At 32.7% G+C, this 20,423-nt stretch overlaps 1 protein-coding gene across 2 annotated transcripts; it reads right to left on the bottom strand.

Moving 5' to 3' along the window:
- Positions 1-5,360: 5,360 nt before the first annotated feature.
- LOC117113051 (NXPE family member 1-like) lies at positions 5,361-20,173 on the bottom strand. 2 transcript variants are annotated; one of them, XM_033256279.1, is made up of 8 exons: positions 20,006-20,139; positions 18,497-18,598; positions 14,353-15,070; positions 13,858-13,919; positions 12,752-12,943; positions 9,061-9,778; positions 6,496-6,557; positions 5,361-6,283 (listed from the first exon to the last, which is right to left on the bottom strand). In XM_033256279.1, exons 3-8 carry the CDS (start codon positions 14,925-14,927, stop codon positions 5,496-5,498), a joined length of 2,397 nt encoding a protein of 798 aa, XP_033112170.1. In that variant the 5' UTR covers positions 14,928-15,070; positions 18,497-18,598; positions 20,006-20,139; the 3' UTR covers positions 5,361-5,495. The 2 variants fall into 2 exon arrangements, with proteins under 2 accessions (XP_033112170.1, XP_033112169.1); XM_033256278.1 differs by lacking the exon at positions 18,497-18,598 and having other exon boundaries at positions 20,006-20,173.
- Positions 20,174-20,423: the final 250 nt, after the last annotated feature.

Raw genomic sequence — 20,423 nt, 5'->3', positions numbered from 1 at the left:
CGAAATACGAAGTTTAAAGTTATCCGGATTGATCAACCAAATTAGTTACATACACAATCGATAATGAAAAGATACACTGTAAAAGAAATAAACCTGTTTTTAGAGGAGATAATTTCGTCGTAGATTAATCTGAATGTTTTAGAAGATTACACAAATACAAATTCTACTTTCTAAAATTTCATTTCAAAACGTAAATAATGGTAGTTATTATAACATACAAATATGAATGTAAAACTCTATCCGGACTATAATATAGTCATGATGACATCACATCATGTACCATATATGGGCACGTCATGACTATATATGGACTTACAACAGGTTTTTTCATAGAGAATTTGATGTGCACAGAGCTTTAGAGGCATACACACCAATGGTCCTAATTCTTAGGGACCACTTCACTAGAATTCACACAACTCCCAGCTTCATACAACGAAGACATTTAATTTTGGTATGGTCATGAACTTAATTTTTATTAGTGGCTGCAATTGGTTCACTGGGTTAGAAAATGTGACCAATGCTACATATTGGGCCCAGTGTGTTAGAATTGATAACATTCTATTGGATACCATTGTCTCAAGCACGGGTGCTCCACAAGGTTGTGTGTTGTCTCCATTTATATTCACATTATACACAAGTGATCTTATAAGTGAATCTTGTCAAATTGTTAAATTTGCTGACACCTGCATCACAGGCTTAATTGCAAACAATGATGAGAGTACTTTTTGGGCTGAGGTTGATAATTTAATTAATTGGTGTGATATGAATTGCCTAATTATCAATGTGAGAAAAAACTAAAGAAATTGTATTCGACTTTCGAAAAATCAAAACGCAACTGTTACCTTTAAGTATCAAAGATAATGATGTCTGCACCACTAGTGAACATACATACTAAGGTGTTTGGATAGACGAAAACTAACATGGAATGCAAACACCGAGAAACTATATGCGAAGGTAAACCAACGAATGTACTTTTTAAGAAAATTATATTTCACCAGGCTATGATACATTCCATAATAACCTTTTGTTGTATTGTATGGCTAAATAGTTTATCTAAAAATAATGCAAATAAATTACAGAGGATTATTACTATGGCTAAGAAAGTAATAGGAGCAGACGTTCCGTCTATCTCTGACATCTGTGATAAGGCTATAGAGAAAAAAAACTAAAATGTATAATTAATGACAAGTCCCGTCCTCTGTTTAATCATATTAATTTCAGTAAATCAGGTAGAATTATTTTATCAATTAAGAAGACTGAGCGTCATAACAAATCATTTCTTCCGTGTGCAATCAGGCAATACAATAAGCATATAACTTATAACTTTATATACTCCTTTACGTGCTGGCCTTCGTTCTGAACTTGATCCTTTTATACTATACACACCTAAAACAAACTTAACATCTGTCCCCAAAGGTTTTTATGCATTTTCACCTCTTCTCTGGAACGAACTTCCAACCGCCACCATCCGTTATGCTCCAACTCTTTCTGAATTTAAATTTCTTCTTAAAACTCACCTTTTTCCATGGTTCATACTTTTAGAAGACTCTGGTAAAGAGTGCTATATAAATGCTTAAATATTATTATTATTATTATTATTATTATTATTATTATTATTATTAATATATCGTATCCTCTGTATTGTATTTTAGTATGTCATTGTTTTTATTGTGAACCTTGGAAAACAAATTTCATTTACTTTGTATATGACAATAAATTGAACTTGAATTTGAAATCGGTGGTAAATTGAAGTTCCAAATCAATAACCAAAAACAGAACACCCACCATTAAAACAGAGTTCTGTTTTGTCGCTTACCATTTCATCTCCTCTGACCACAACATCAGTGGCGTTCCTTGAATACTCATTAACAGTCTTTAAATGACTCAGAGAAAAATCTGATCTTAAACTCAACATAAAAGCCAAATGTTGAGTCTGAATAAATAGGGCCTATCTTGGTATCATCAGTGACTTAGCTTTCTCCCATGTCGATGCTACTTTCAGTTTATTAGTTTGTTCTTAATGCCCTGATAATTTTACCTTTTTTAGCTATGCATCTGATACATGATACAGGCTTTTCTTAATTTTAATTCTCTTAAATTCTATCAAAATATAATTTTAAAGTCACTGTCACCACTTTACTATACTGTACCGATAGACATCTAGATTATTATACCAAGAAGCTACATTAGATCAACTTTCATTGTACTTTCTGTCAGTACTGGTGCGCCACAAGTACGGTATGTGTTCTCTCGCCTATTCTTTTTACACTTTACACTATTGATTACATCTGCAATGATACAATATGCTTTATCATGAAATATGCCAAAAACTGTAATAACGGGGTTTCTGACAGACTGTGGCAGACATAGGCCTATATTGATTACTATGATGAAGTACATAGATTCGTTAAATGGTGTGATGATAACAATTTAAAGATTGATAAGACTAAGGAAACGATAATGGACTTTAGAAACAAGAAAGGTACAATTGAGCCTCTTAAAATTATAGAAGTCTTGGTTGAGAAAGTTGATCAATATCAGTATTTAGGAACCACAATTGGCAATAGGATGCCGTGAAAAGTACACCCTGAAATGACTACGTACCAATCAACGCCTATACTTTCTATAGCAAAAAGCTAGGAATGTTCAGTGTAAATCGTGAAACACTGTTTTACAAAGCAGTTATAAAGAGTGTTTTGATTTTTCACTTGATTTGTTATTCTGGTAATGTTTTAACTCCAACAAGGAGCAATTTGAACAAATTGTTAAGAAAAGTAAATGAAGCATTAAGGGAGATTGATATTGATTCAATAATGAAATTACATAATAATCGTATGGAGCAGATTTATAAACATCGTAAATTAAATTGAAGTTGTATTTAGCATTGTAAAATAATAAGAATTGTGTACAGTATTCAATAATTGTACATTTGAATTATGAATTTACATATAAGTATTTTTCTAAGTATTGTTTTCCTATGACTTTTAATCACCTAATGTTTGTGCATTTAATGCATTGTCTATTCCTTTCATGTGTTCTGAATAACCTTTTAGATAGTGATTACGTTCGCTAGGTAATCCTCAGACTTTTTTATTCTAATTTTTTATTGTATTTTGTATTGACTTTGCCTTGAAACATAAACACGTCCATTGTGTTTACAATTCAATTTTAACAAAAGTGAAAGTCATTAATTCCATATGTAATTTCCAATTTTATAGTAAAACGCTAGGTTTTTAAGTTTTAATTCTTCCTAGAATTACATTTCTAGTCACGGTCGTTTTTTAGGTAATTTGTAAATAATTTTATAGAGTTAATATTTATTACGACGTTTAAACATTTTAATATTTGCACTTCATAATATCTTAACGTAATATTTTGTCATTGCCAAGTTGTTTTTGTCTTGTGATTTTTCATATTTTTTTTTTACTCGTTGACCAAATGGTCATTTATTTTAATAATTTTATTTGAAAACATTCAATAACAATATTTCTTTCAGTTTTCCTTTAGGATAACATAAAAAGATATTTGCTTATTTTTTTTATTAAACATACCTAATCCAGTTATTAACAACACACCTACAGTTGTGAAACAGTATGCCGATAGTACAAATAATAATAATAATAGTGATATTAATAATAATTTAATTACAGTAATATCCTTTATTACTACATTAGATAACAATAGATTTAAACTTGCTTGCTTTCACTAGATGGATGTTTTGTTGTAAACTTATTCTAAATTTAAGTTAAGCGTAAAAAACTGGTATAATAGGTTTAGCAATGTTTTGTTTACATTCACGTGTCTTGAGCCATGTTTTATAAATTACGAAATTAGCTAAACTGATCAGCTCATTTGCTACGTTATTTTTTATCTCTCTTCTTATAAACTCCAAATACAATAGATTTTATATCAATATCAACTAAAAGTCCATTTCTTTTTTAGAAATTCTCCATAGTATCCCAATATCCATTAACACGTTTACAATAATAAAACATGTGCATATAATCTTCAGTAATACCACATAAAGAACAAAGGGGTGTTGGAGATATTCTGAATTTAAATAACTTCTTATTGTTAATCAAAATGGCATGTAATAACTTGAAATTAAACTGTCTTAATTTTATTTCATAAATTTGACCAATTTTTATTTTCCAGATACATGACCAGTCATTAGGATCCATTTAAAGTTCCTTTTGCAAGTAACTAAAAGCTCATTTCCCGCCATCTAGGAATCAAAATTTTCCCGGGGGAGGACCGCCGAACACCCCCCCTTTTTTTCTAGGGTTTTTTAAGAACATGTTCACCCCCCCCCCCCGTAAATTTCAACCCAGATCCGCCATTTTATGTCTCATTATTCCAGAATGGCTCCACTCTGGTCAATAATTGAGATTAGTAACATTTAAGTTGAAATAAAATCTGAAGTCAAGAATTTAGGGGTTATTTCAGTAGGGCCTAAGATGCTGAAAAAAAAAACAAGTGCGTAATGTCTGTCGGGCAGCGTATGTTGGCATACACAAAATTGGCAGCATCAGAAAATTCCTGGGTAATGATACAACTCACAAGCTGATCCATGCATGTGTTATATCCCGCCTTGACTTCTGCAACAGTGTTTTATATGGTCTTCCAAAACACTGCAGCTCGCTTAATAACCAGAACAAATACTTACACACTGGCACATTACACCTATTTTCAACGATCTCCACTGACTATCCATAAAGAAACGACTCATCTTCAAAGTCCTGCTAACAACTTAAATATTAAAGGCTATTAACACCGAGGTCCCAGCGTAAATCAGAAAATCAATTAGGCCTGTAATACATCATCCAACATTTAGATTAAGATCATCATCACAGTCAAGAATCGTTGTGCCTAAGACAAGCACAGCATTTTATTGTGATGGATCATTTACATTTTCATCATCTAACCTCTGGAACAATCTTCCAGAACACATTAAACACAAACACATTGTTGTTGTTGTTGTTGTTGTTGTTATTGTTGTTATTATTATTATTATTATTATTATTATTATTATTATTATTATTATTATTATTACTATTATTTTTATTATTATTATTATTATTATTATTTATTATTATTATTATTATTATTATCATCATCATCATCATCATCATCAACAAAAACAACAACAACACAACATCAGAAGCAGCAACAGCAACACCATCATCATCGTCAATATTATTTAATTTGTTAGGCCTGCCATATGCATATTTCGAGCTACTAATAGAATACATTTATGATGCAAAAAAAAAAAACTGTATTTGGAGTACTGTGTTGAGCCAACCATTCTAGGAATATTACTATTAACAACCAAAAAATATCATCGTGAAATGATTCCAAGATATATTTTTTAATTCCTTCTGCTGTTTATTCAGACGCCCTAAACTGGGACACTGCGGTCTCGAATCTCATTAGAAGTAACTGATTTTATAAAGTAGGCCTAAAGTGATCATATCTATATTAGTAACTTTAAATCGTCAACATACGTGGGAGAAAAACATATAAAGTTCCTGATAGATTACGGGCATCGGCATGTGCATTTCGTTCGGCATTATATATGCATTGTTCATATCCCATATATCAATAAAATGAACGCGAACGCCAGTAAATACCGCCCTCATAAGTTTTCTAATTTCATAAAAAAAATAATTGACATTCAAAAGAAAATCCGATTTTTCGCGTGGATGTGGGCTTTTCACGGCAATCTTTGAATTAGGACATCTTTCTATGAGCCTCATTACGGCCTTTACAATAAATTTCAGTCGAATGACATAAGTATCTTTTGTCCATTTCTCGTAGTGAGCCCATGGACTAATCACAATGATATAATTGCATCTTTCTGCTGGAAGTTTGTCAAGTAAATTGGCTTCAAAATCTGCATCAAAAAATGAAGAGATACGGGGTAACATTCCATAAGGGTGAAATCGGAATGTCATATTGAGTTGTAGATGGTCGTAGTAACGTATGATTTTATCTGCTTTTACAAACCAATTTTGCTCAAATTCCAGCATTTTCGTTATACCCTTGTACCACTGGCGCGTTGTTGAGTCCCCCATAAGCAGGACGTGTTTACCACGCAGACACGATTCAATATCCGAACGACTCCATTGTTTTGTATCACATTGAAACGAAATCCACGTGGATTGCATCCAATATCCATCGCTTAGCATCTGTTGTTGGTCAGGTTCACATTTTGGAAGATTTAATTTTTTAACTGAGAAAATCTCTAAATCGGTCTTCTTGTCACTGTTGACGTCCTTATGCTCTGAAATGCAGGTAAATTTCAAACATTAACAATTTGATCAATCTCCACAAAAGTTAACTCCATATTAAACATGGGCCGGTAACCTGATTTTAAAATAGTAATGAAAAATACTGACCATCCTCAACAGAAATACGAATATTTACAACTTTATTTTGTAAATTACGCCTTAATACGTTGTACCATTTTTTATTTTTCTGCGTGTGGTACTTTACCTTTGGAGGGTTCGATATTCACAGTGTGTGGTCCATTTAGAAGCTGCACATAAAATAAATTTCTATGGCCAAAAAAAAAAAAAAAAAAAAAGAGTTAAGTAGTTCTCTACATAGGCCTATTACGAATTTACTTTTACACAGTTCACCCTCTAGTTAAAGACCGCTCTAATTACGAAACCTTTTAATTCGGGACCATGTTTTTAAAGTCCAAAAATCTTCAAACTTTTAACACACAGCTAATCGTTTAATTTGCCGAACTAAGAGATAACTTAACAATTTCAGGTCCAAAGGCGGTCTCAAAATGGAGAGAGAAAGCTGTGGGCCTACATTGTACAGATTCTGAACTATTCAGAGTGGATAAGCCTTTGCTCCATTCAGACTGAAATAACCAAAAGCAGATTTTGAAATTGCAGCTCCGCCCCATAAACACTATTTAATATTCTGGGTTTGCTTCTTATTTTAGAAAAATTGAACCTAAACAATGTTATTCCACATTTAAAAACTTATCCTTTTCCATTCCAAAATTGTATAATTTATAAATGCCAAGGACATTATACTTTTCGTCATTATTAATAATGTATTATTATTATTATTACTATCAATGTTGTTATTAGTATTATTATTTTTATTGAAATATATTATATTATCTTTTTTTTCTTGCATACTATATTCCTATTTTTTTGCACTGGGTTTTTCCGCCCGGTACTTTGGTAGCTTCCCATGCTTGGAGCTTTTCTATGTTTTGCCGATTCATAGGCCATATATCAAGGATGTGCTTCCTAATATTTAGTGTCAATCTAGGGTGGGGTGTGCATGTGAGGACCAATTAAAGAGATTTAAGAGCAAACAGTCAACACCTCTTTCAATAACATATCAATTGATCTGAATGAAACTTTCGGGAAAGTTTAACCAAATTACAAGGACGAATTTATTATGTGTTGGGGACGATCTAGGTAAGGGAGTAAATTTGAGGGTCATTTAAATTTTTGAGGTCCTAGACCTAAATATCGTTTTTAAAAAATCAATAGGTATAATTGAAACTTCGTATAACAGTTTGTCAAGGTCTAGTTAAGAAATGATTACATTTTTGTGACAATCCGGAGTAGGGTGCGGATATGAAGACCATTCAAACGAAAATGTCCCAGACCAGATATTTCAACAACGGATCAACTGATCTGAATGAAACATTCGGGGGAAAAGTTTAACCAAGTTACAGGGAATGTTGAGGAAGATCAAGTTGAGGGTGTAAATGTGAGGCTCATTTAAATTTCTGATTTCCCAGACTTAAATATCTCTTTAAAAAAGTCAATGGGTATAAATTAAACTTTCTATAATAGTTTGCCAAGGTCTAGTAAAGATTTTTTTAATTTTTTGTGACAATCCGGAGTAGGGTCAGGGCGGATCCAGCGGGGTGTTGCGATACAGCAGTGGGCGAAAGGAAAGCTCGATTATCCGATTACTTACCACTTATTGGTGGGGCTGGGTTGAGCGTGGCGGCGTGAACTTTATATTGTGCCACCCTCCCCGTCAGAAAATGTCTGGATCCGCCCCTAAGGGTGTGGATATGAGGACCATTCAAAGGAAAACGTCCCAGGCTACCTACTAAACGAGATTTTCGGGAAAGTTTATCCAAGTTACAAGGAAGAAATAATTTTGTGTTGGGGACGATCCAAGTGAGGGTGTAATGCGAGGGTCATATAAATTTCTGACGTCCCAGACCTAAATATCTCTTTTTAAATGGGCCTAAATGAAACTTTCTATAACATTTTATCATGGTCTAGTGAAGAAATGATCAAATTTTGGTGACAATCCGCAGTAGGGTGTAGATATGAGGACTACCGTGATATGCATGAACAATTTTTTTGCTTTCAGCCTCTGAATCGCTATGAACGGAAAATACACTGGCATTATACAAGGTCGGCTCATATAGCGCGCAATGGTTATGAGTCTCGATGTACCTCGCAATTACAATTGCAGCCATAGTTAAAATCTCACTAGCGTCGTAGTAGCCTGGGTTCCAGGCCCTAATTTTAGGTTACTCACTCTTTATTGCACTTAGTGCGCGCCATACCTAATTTAATTGGCGTCCCATACTCGATTTCTTTTTTTTCGAACCGTCTCTAAATTAACTTTCTCGTTGGTGGCGCTGTCCAGAATGAGAAAAATAATAAAAAATAAGAGACTTGTGGCAAGTCTAGCGTCGTAGGAGTTGTGAACTTTGCTTTTAGTACGACAAGGATTTTGGCTTTCTTTTTTACTTTACACTTTTTAACATCTTTTCTTTTTGTTGCAATTTAAACTTCATTTTCTCATTACAGCAATGAGGAAAAGCCCTATGTTCTGTTGTACAAACAGACATAGTAAGTCTAGTTATTATTATTGTTGTTGTTGTTGTTGTTGTTGTTGTTGTTGTTGTTGTTGTTGTTATTATTATTATTATTATTATTGTTATTGTTATTGTTATTATTATTATTGTCGTTGTCGTTGTTATTACTATTATTTTTTTTATCATTTCAAAGTACGTTGATACTCAAAAAAACAATTTGAATAAAATATGAATCATACCTCCATAACTGCCATAACTTCTGTCCATTCTCTGTTTTAAGATAGGCATCGTTCCAATTGGCCCTCGATTCGTTAAATCTAACTAGTGTATCACAAGGTAGTGTTTTCGGCCGGGAACATAGGAAGATGGCGCCACCAAGCGCATTCGGTTCTGGGTATTCGCACATATCTTTCCACGTTTGTCTATCATATATTCCACAGTCTGCTGTTTCGTTTGTCTTACCGTCTGAAAAATATCCAATCCATTGGATTCTCTGGTCTATAGGCCAAACTACATTTGTTTGATACTTTATAGCTTCGGCTGGCGCGACTAGCGTTAAATCAATTGTTGTTTTTCCTTCCCAGGCTGCAAAATATATGATTTCATATGTTCCGTTATCAAAGTCTACTACTTTTCCGTGGCTACTAGCATTTAGATTATCACTTTCTATTCTTGGAAACCAGAAATCTCCTCCTTGGACACGGCTTCGATTGTTTTTGTCCTTTGTTTGTATTACTACACTAAAGAAATCACCGACTTGGATTTTTCTAGATTTGAGATAAAATGCGGTTTTAGTAGCGTCGATAGTTTCTATGGTACCAACATGTGGATGTAGACTCTTCCAAGGATATTGTATCGAAGACTGCACCAATTCAAGTTTTTTGTCTTGATATGTAGGAAGCGGTGTCTTTTTAAACAATAACCCATCAATTTTGTTGGATTTTGTTTCCAATTTGCCTGTAAAATATTTTGTTATATCTATAATAATAATAATAATAATAATAATAATAATAATAATAATAATAATAATAGGCTTACTAATACTACTACTACTACTACTACTACTACTACTAATAATAATAATAATAATAATAATAATAATAATAATAATAATAATTATTATTATTATTATTATTATTATTATTGTCCGTATGCGTCGATGTCGAGCTAAGCTCGACCACACCCACTTGGCTCTCGTCGGGGAAATCTTCCCCCTCGTCGGGGCATGCCTCCACTTCCCGTCGGGCACCTCGGACCCCCCGTCAGGCAAATCCTGGCGCTACCCCTGACTTGTACTTGTGGTTTGATGCCAGAATAGTCTACTTAACTAGAAAAGATCTTATGTGCGAGATTCTTTCCACATTTTTGGACCACAATGGAAATAAGTTTTCCATTTTTGGTACTTCATTGTGTTTAATCCATGAATATTATTTTTGTATTCAGAATAAAGAAATAAAAATAAATCCACCTACCTCCTCTAGTGGCCATTGGTCCAAAGACCGAGTAAACTAACTACCGACAAAAATGTTTAATAAGAATCTTACCAAGCATAGTAATAGCACTAATCAACATAACAGCACAGAGGCAAAGTAGAGTACCGAATACTTTACCGCTACGTGTTGCTGGTATATGTTTGTTTAAGGCTCCCAACAATTGTAACTCCATTCTTAAGTACGTAGTTATACCTCAATAATAACCCACAATGTGTGAAGCAATGTTGTATTTTCAGTATCAACTCCGCGTAATACTGCATAATTTAAACTGTGTTAACCTTTAGAAAAGCCAATAAATAAGCCTGATTCAACAATCTGCATATTTGTATATTGTGGATACCAAATAAATGCCAAATTATATATGAACTTTACAAGTGTAATTTTTAATTAATAGATTTAAAAGCTTTATGCTAATACAATATGAATATTTTTATATAATCTATATACTAATATTTGAAAGTAAATTATATTAATCTATAGATATGCTGAGCTCTCTGAATTCCAAACAAAGAGAATTATTTTCACGACCGCACTTTTGATTCAATATACAGGTCTCCCTCTAATGAAAATGACACCCCCTCCCCATTGCTGCATTCTGTGCTACTCTTTAGGATAACATTTGTACAACTAATATTCTTCATAATCTGAATTTATTTTCATGAAAATTCACATTTTGCCTGCGTAAGTCTGTTAATTTAGGCTGCACCTGGTCTTTGTGAATGTTTTCTTTTGCATATTTTATATGAATATCAATAAAGAATGATTAAAACAATATTTCAAGTCGTCAACACGAACCTATCACACTAAACTTCTCGCGTGCAACTGACACTGTATGTAGGTGTTCTTAAATCGCATCAGATAGCGCTTTATAAACCACATATTCGCAGAGTTAGTGCATGTTTGATCTGATCGAAAATAGGGCCTATATTAGTGGGGGGAGTTTTTGTATATAAACATGCGAGGTGCACATGGGATATATTTAGATGGTAACAGATGACAAACTGTATAAATAATGGGTTGGTCAGGGATAAATTTTGGTCCAAGATATAAGTTGGTCTGAATTGTCTGCTGGGCCGAGTTGTCGGACATATTTTAAAAACCAATCCTATTTGAAGTACTGTAGATGAAGAATGTTTATTAAAGAGCTACAAAAATATATAGCCTATACGTTATCAAAGTAAATACCATTTACAGGGACCAGACTTAACATTGTCTTTACCTAACTTAGACTTTATTTTCTATTTTTTGCTTTCCATACGGTAAGAGCTTATACGTCCTTTGGAATGTTGCATTGTATGCAAGCTTTGATGGTAACATAGACCATTCATTACACCACCACCACCAAATGTATTGCCACCACTGTAACCGCCACCGCCAGCAATGACACCGCCAACTACGACACAAAGTTAAGTAAGGCAGCACAACTTAATACAATAATACAATGTTGTCAATAGTATACTGTAGGATCTATTTTATTATTATTATTTTGTTTTACTATTATCATCATCATTAACAAAAACAACATCATCATCAACATTATCATTGCCTGCCTTATATGCATATTTCAAGCTATTAGGCCTAATAGAATAAATTTAAATATGATGCAAAACCTGTAGTTGGCGTCCTGTGTTGAGCCAACCATTCTAGGAATATTATTATTGACGACAAAAAAAAATCCTCATGAAAGTATTCAAAGATGTATTTCTTACTGTTTAAGCAGATCCTTATATCTGGAACACTGGGTTCTCGAATGTAATTAGATGTAATATAATTTGTAAAGTAGGTCTATAGTGACACTCTAATGGAAAAAGTGATATATTTATATAATTAACTTTAAATCGTCAACATACATGAGAGAAAAACATATAAAGTTCCTGATAGATTACGGGCATCGGCATGTGAATTTCGTTCGGCATTATATATGCATTGTTCATATCCCATATATCAATAAAATGGACGCCAATGCCAGTAAATACCGCCCTCATAAGTTTTCTAATTTCATTTAAAAAATAATCGACGTTCACTAGAAAATCCGATTTTTCGCGTGGATGTGGGCTTTTGACGGCAATCTTTGAGTTAGGACATCTTTTTATGAGCCTCATTACTGCCTTGGCAATAAATTTCAGACGAATGACATAAGCATCTTTTGTCCATTTCTCATAATGAGCCCATGGGCTAATCACAATAAAATAATTGCATCTTTCTTCTGAAAGTTTGTCGAGTAAATTGGCTTCAAATTCTACATCTAAAACTGAAAAGATACGGGATAACATTCCATAAGGGTGAAATCTGAATGTCATATTGAGTTGTAAGTGGTCGTAGTGGCGTATAATGCTATGTGCTTTTTCTGACCATTTTTGCTCAAATTCCAGTATTTCCGTTATACCCGCGTACCACTGACGCGTAGTTGAGTCCCCCATAAGCAGGACGTGTTTACCTCGCAGACACGATTCAATATCCGAACGGCTCCATTGTTTTGTATCACATTGAAACGAAATCCACGTGGATTGCATCCAATATCCATCACTTAGCATTCGCTGTTGGTCAGGTTCACATTTTGGAAGATTTAATTTATCTACTGAGAAAATCTCGAAATCGGTCTTCTTGTCACCATTTGGTCCGTTATGCCCTGAAATGCAGGTTTTAACTTTTGTGCAGATTGATATAGCTAAAATTCCAAACATTGGCAAATTTATCAATCTACACAAAAGTGAAGTTTATATTAAACACGGCCCAGTAACTGATTTTTGAAATAGTACTGAAAAATATTCCATTAGCTAAAAATTGCGGACCATCTCCAATTCAATTCAAAAAAACTATCAAGTGGCTCTCCTGACAGTAACATTACAAATTAAAATCATAACTGGAAATCAATCATTAATAATATGCAGTAACTCCTTCACATACAAAAGAGCCAAGCAAAAATTGTAAATTATTAATTAAATAAATAAATAAATAGAATAATGAATGAAATAAGAATAAATAAATGAAAATAAATAAAAATACAAGATGACATTATAAACAATAAGAGCAGCAAATATGAACATACAATTAATATAATATAATATAATTAATATAATTAATATAATTAATTATTATTAATTATATTATTAATTATATTATTAATTATATTAATTAATTATTATATTATTAATTATATTATTATTAATTATTAATTATTATTAATATAATATAATTAATATAATTAATTACAAGACGTCAACATAATTATCAAGATGTTCATGGCAAACGATATAAAATGATTAATTGAAAAATAATAATGAGCATCTGACATTGTCTGGGAGAGGATTAAGGAGCCTACTAAAATGAATAAAAGGGGAGTATTTAAAAACATTAGTACGAACAATTTTTTCTACAAATTTCAATTAGGTAGAATGTCTTCATTTACCTAGACACACGGAAATAACATCTGAGGCGTTTAGAGCGATGAATAATTTATTTTTTTACTCCCCCTCCCCCACCTCCAAATCCGCCAATGATTATTGTTACGTTGTATAATTTTCTGCGTGTGATATACTTTACCTTCGAAAGGCTCGATGTTCACAGTCCGTGGTCCATTTAGAAGCTGCACATAAAATAAATTTCTATGGCGAAAAAAAAGAGCTTTAGTTCTACAAAGGCCTATCACCCCTTTATTACACAGTTCGCCCTCCAGTTCAAGACTGTTCTAATTACGAGACCCTTTCAATTCGAGACCATTCCAACAATGTTCTCACATTTGACACACAGCTAACCGTCTAATTACCGAACCAAGAGATCACCCAGCATCTTCTGGTATCAGAGGTGGTCTCGAATTGGAGGGAGAACTGTAGGCCTACATAGTACTGATTGACTGACTCGAGTGGATAGGCCTTACGCAAACAAATGCCCATTCAAAATGAAACAGTCAAAACTATATTTTGAAATTGCAGCTCCGTCATAAAAACCCGATTTTAAAATTCTGGATCTGTTTCTTGTTTTAGAAACACTGAACCTGAATTTCTACAAATTAATTTAAAGAAAATATGCTGATCATACCTCCATAACTGCCATAACTTTTGTCCCTTCTCCGATTTAAGATACGCATCGTTCCAATTGGTCCTCGAATCATTCATGCTAACTAGAGTATCACAAGGAAGTGTCTTCGGCCGGGAACATAGAAATATGGCGCCACCAAGCGCATTTGGTTCTGGGTATTCGCACATATCTTTCCACGTTTGTCTATCATATATTCCACAGTCTGCTGTTTCGTTTGTCTTACCGTCTGAAAAATATCCAATCCATTGGATCCTGTGGTCTATCGGCCAAACCAAATTTTTTTGATTCTTTATTGCTTCGGCTGGCGCGACTAACGTTAAATCAATTGTTGTTTTTCCTTCCCAGGCTGCAAAATATATGATTTCATATGTACCGTTATCAAAGTCTACTACTTTTCCGTGACTACTAGCATTCAGATTATCACTTTCTATTCTTGGAAACCAGAAATCTCCTCCTTGTACACGGCTTCGATTGTTTTTGTCCTTTGTTTGTATTATCACACTAAAGAAATCACCGACTTGGATTTTTCTAGATTTGAGATAAAATACGGTTTTAGTAGCGTCGATAGTTTCCATGGTACCAACATGTGGATGTAGTGTTTTCCAAGGATATTGTATGGAAGACTGCACCAATTGAAGCTTTTTGTCTTGATATGTAGGAAGCGATGTCTTTTTAAACGATAACCCATCAGTTCCGTTTGATTTTGTTTCCAATTTGCCTATAAAATATTTAGTTATATAAAGATTACAATAATAAATAATAAATAGAAAAAAATAGTAAATAGTAGATAGTATATAATAAAATATTAAAATAATGAAATAATAAATTAATAATATGTCATTTATTTCACATACAAAATGGTTATACTTATGTAAGGTACGGGTTTTACCCGTATCCTTATACTGTACATTATATTACATGTTTAATTTTTTATTCATTTCCTTATGACTTAATTTTGGATTTCAGTTGTTTCTTTGTTTAACTTGGGTTTCTTTGTTCACCACATTCACATTGACTTCTTGATAATTAATACCATGTTTATCTTGATCATGTTACGTAACAACTTCCGTAGACGCTTTTCTTAAGTGAGTGAGTAGCCCTGTGTTGCTCCGCAAGAATAAGGAGTTCACATTATTAATTCTAGTTTTTATTATATAAATGTATTTTTGATAGAAATCCATGACAGTTATATTTATTCCAACAAATAACTTGTTTAAAGAATTAACTTTATACTATTACAATAAGAGTGTAAAAGATTGCTATTGTGCGGAGGCTCATTCCGTGGGTTATTGTAAATAGTATTAGCGCGTCCAATTAAGAAAGTTTGTGGCACAACAAAGTCAGAAGCCACAGAGTCAAGACGTGCAAAATTAGTTATCAAGAAAGTAAAGTGTTTGTCTAGCTTATGCAAGGCAAGGCATTACAGTAAATCTCGTACAGTACTGTTGAAGACTCATGAAAGTTACATCTTAGCGTGAAGCTAATGAAAGCTTGACGTATGCTGGCATAGTGCCCGGTCAAGTTGGGGGTTTTTCCAGTTATGCTTTGTTTGTCTTATGTTCTCATAATTCCTAGATCCTAGTTCCTATCCGAATAAATATAGCATTGAAATCAACATCATCTCTGGCTATTATTTCTCCTGTGCAAGATGTTTACACTTATACAATTTGATGAATAATATATAATAATAGTTAGTTTTATGCAAAAGTCTACTTAGAATATTTTTGATAATAGTCCTAGTTTAAATTGTTTCCCATCAATATATATTTTCACTAGATTATAAATATTGTAAACTGTTTTTCAGAATGTACATCATTTTCAACTCTGGAACTCCGGGCCGCAGTCGCCTTGGTACCATACTCGCATTCGGCCTGGCTGTCAAAAGTTTCTTGAGGAGATTTCTAAATATTATGAGCTACATATATTCACGATGGGAGCGAGGTTGTATGCTCATACAATTGCTTCATTCCTGGACCCACATCAAAAGTATTTCTCGCATCGTATACTATCAAGAGACGAATGCTTTGATCGCAATCTGAAAACAGCCAACTTAGGGTACAGTTTGTTTTTTTTTTTTCAATCAGTGACATATTATGAATCTTGTGCACCACATACAAAATTATTATTTCCTTTATTGTTATTATTACTATTGATAGTATTCTTTTATCGTTGTTATTCCTATGTATATTACTACAGCAAAGATATTTGGGGAGTTTTTTTGTACTAAAGAGCTTTAAAATAGAATGTAAATGTGCTTGGTTAACATTTTTGTTTACCATATTTCATTAAAATCAATCATTATTACCAGTTAATTAAATTTTTCAAAAGATCATTTTAAATATTTGCATTATTTTTCTTGTATTCACAGTTATTTTCCATTAACAAAATTAATTAAGGCTTTTATTTTAAACAGTATAATTATTTTCATTCCATCGACACACTGTTTGTAAGATAAATTTGTTGATTTGTTTTTCTTCCAGATCAATTTTTCCCTGTGGTGATTCAATGGTATGCCTGTCTCTTATACACATCTAGATGTGTATAAGAGAAAGAAAAAAACACAAACGATATGGTGGCTAAACGAATATTACATGTAAATATTTTTTTTACTTGTTTGTTCCCCGACAAAATTTATCGTCTTCCCCGACGGGGGGGGGGGGGCGACAAAATTTATCGGCTTCCCCGACGGGGGGCTATAGCCCCCAGCCCCCTCTGGCGCCACCCCTGTGTGTGAGACCCTTTTTCTATATTAGGTGTTCTTGTGTCACTTCGAAATCCCACTTCTCATCCGATCCATAGCTCATCTGCATTTCTTTGCTGATAGGTAATCGGCCCAACACAAGTTACAATAGCGCACCGCCTTTCGGATGAGACGTTTAAGCCGTTGGTCCCGTGTGCATTTATGGCCCATGTGCACGTTAAAGAACGCAGTACACTCTTCGGAAAAGAGTAGGGGATTGTCTCCCGGTGTACTGCATAATCACCACTAGAAGGACCCCACTGGAAATAAGTTTTCTTCTAGAGTTTCGTGGGCTATCCTTGGTGTTTACACCGAATAAATCCAATCCAATCCATTTATAATAGATTGCTTAAATTTCTCAATAAACATAATGCTTTATTTATAGGTCGATATTGATTCATAAAACTTCATTCCACTGATTTGGCCCTTCTTGATATGTTTGATAAAACAGCAGTGCACTTAACAACAATGATGTTGCAATTGGTGTCTTATTATCGCAGCCTTTCCCATTCAGCTTTCTATTAGCTATCTTACCAATCGTCACCAGTTCACTTTATTTAACTCAAAAAGCTCTACCTTGTTAAACTTACATGTGAAGTGCCCCAAGGCTGGATTTTATGTCCGCTTTTATTTGTTATCTATGTTAATGACTTGCCAAATTGTTTTAAATTACTTCAATTTATTCTTTTGCTGATGATACCAATTTATTCTTTCTTTCCTCTCACGAAAATAAAAAAAAATATTGGAACTGGTTAATGCCGAATTAATTGAGTTATCAAATTGCTTTAAGCTCAATAAATTATCTTTTAATATCAAAAGGACAAATTTCATATTTTTCTCTAAACATAATTATAAAATTAAATGCTCGCTTTCCAATACATACAATATACATAGATAACTTCGAAATAATTGAGTTGAGGGAACAAATTTTTTTGGAGCTACAATTGATTCTCATTTAACGTGGAAGGCTCACATTACTAGAGTATCCAAATCACATCACTAATGAATAAACTCTAAAAATTCACTTCCAACCAATATACATATTTCGTTATATATAATACATTAGTTTTACCATATCTTTCTTATGTTAACATAGCCTGGGCTGTTACTTTAGATAAATTTCAATATTTTTGCCCATTGACTAGTTCGGAGATATCTCATATTCACTGCCTTTTCAAATTAAAAAACGTACTCTCCGGATCTGGTAAGTCACACACTAAAGATTTTTTTTAAAATTAATTGAATGTCCTCAATATATGTGATTTAAACAAATTACACAATGCTTTTTCCATGTACAAATTATCCAACAATGTTATACTTTATCATTTAGGTACTTTATTCCCAAAAATATTCGATTTTTATATCTTCAATACCAAATTTTTAAGTAATAATTTTTTAACTGACCACTCTAATTCCATGGATCGACTCAGACGTTTCTGTCTTTTTCCTTGGTCCTAAACTTTGGAGCAGTCTACAATCGGCACTTGAAAACACATCAAACATTTCCTGTTTTAAACATAATTGTAAGAAGTGTTTACTCTCAGCGCATGTCGGTGACTTTTTTTTTGTATTCTCTCTGGTGGATTAACATTTTTATAAAATTCTAAAACTCTTTCACATCCCGTTTATTCTGGTTTCCTGTGCTTGCTTAGACAGTTTATTATTATTATTATTATTATTATTATTATTATTATTATTATTATTATTATTATTATTATTATTATTATTATTATTATTATTATTACTACTACTACTACTACTCTGCGAACTTATATTAAACTCCACCCACACTTGCATAATCATATCTAATGTAATTTATACAATTTTTTGTGTTCATCATATTATTATTAGGCAACTTTCATATTAAATTTTTATACATGTTTTCTTCATGTATTATTACGACACCTTTTATTCTGTAATATTTTAAATTACCATGTTATATCATATTATGTTGTCATATTTTTTGCATATGTCGTATATCATATATTGCCTAATTAAAAAATAATGAGTAATTTTATTAAGTGTTATGTATGTGAGGAAAAACCTAATAAACATGGCCTCTGAAACATGGACATTGCGGAAGGAAGATGTAAAAAGACTGGAAGCTTTTGAGATGTGGGTATGGAAGAGAATGTTGAATATTTTCTGGATAAAAAGAATATCGTATATTGAAATATTACAGAGAATATGAGAACAAAGAAACTTGATTGCACATTATAATGAAACGAGAAAAGAACTGGATAGGTCACATACTAAAAGGAGAAGGACTGATGAAATGGATTTTGGAAGGAAGATGTGAAGAGGAAAGAGGTAGGGGAAGAAGAAGAAAGCAGGAGAAAGCAAATCTGGCTGATCTAAAAAAAATGGTAGATATGACACCTTGAGAAGACTAGCACAAGATCGTGAAGCAACATATGATAATTGCCTATAAAACAAGACCTGCCTTTGGCAGATTACTGATGACGTTTTTAAAATGGTCCTGTCTTATAAAACTGCCATAACTAACACAAAGTTGAATATACAGTATTAGTAGGCAAATTGACCATTAATTCCATTGTCTTCATTAACTTATATTGTGAAGATTGTTGAGAGATTTTAGTCGGAAAATAATAATTAGTACCGCGATTTAAAACAACTGATACTCGTCACCCCTACAATTCAATTCAAAATACGGTAGTCTTTATTGCAATTTGAAAGCAATAATTAATAAAATAAAAATAAAATATACATCTCAATAATTTATGAAAGTAAAGTAGGTAAAATTTTAAAAAGTATACATTTTTTTATATACAATTAGGTAATTATTAAGATATAAGATTAATATATACATTAATGTAGAAATTGAGAAATTTACATTGAAAAAAATTTAAATGCATCAATTGGATAATACAAAAAGTCAAAAAGCATACTTACGCTTATCAAGCATAGTGATAGTACTAATAAACATAACTGCACAGAGGCAAAGTAGAGTAACGAATGATCTAGGTGTTGTTGGTATATGCGTGTTCAAGGCTCTCAATTGTTGATCCATGCTTTAAGTGCGTGGCTACTTCAATGATAACCCCCTACACTCTGAGGCAATGTTTTATCAACTCCGCGTAATATACTGCATAATTTGATTGGTTTTAAACTTTAGAAACGCCAATTCATAAATAATATTGATTCAACGATCTGAATATTTGTATATTGCGGATACCGAATAAAATTTAAATTATATAAATCTTTACAAGTGTAATTTTTAATTAATAGATTTAAAAGCTTTATATTAATCCAATATGGATATTTTTATACCAATAAAATGTAAATTAGAAATGCTGATTTTTGTGAATTT

This window comes from Anneissia japonica, unplaced genomic scaffold (genome assembly GCF_011630105.1).
Source record: "Anneissia japonica isolate Jap-2015-1 unplaced genomic scaffold, ASM1163010v1 scaffold288039_len1115542_cov189, whole genome shotgun sequence".
Lineage (NCBI taxonomy): Eukaryota > Metazoa > Echinodermata > Crinoidea > Comatulida > Comatulidae > Anneissia > Anneissia japonica.
The sequence above is the reverse complement of the archived record's forward strand: the minus strand, read 5'-3'. Positions and strand labels throughout refer to the sequence as shown.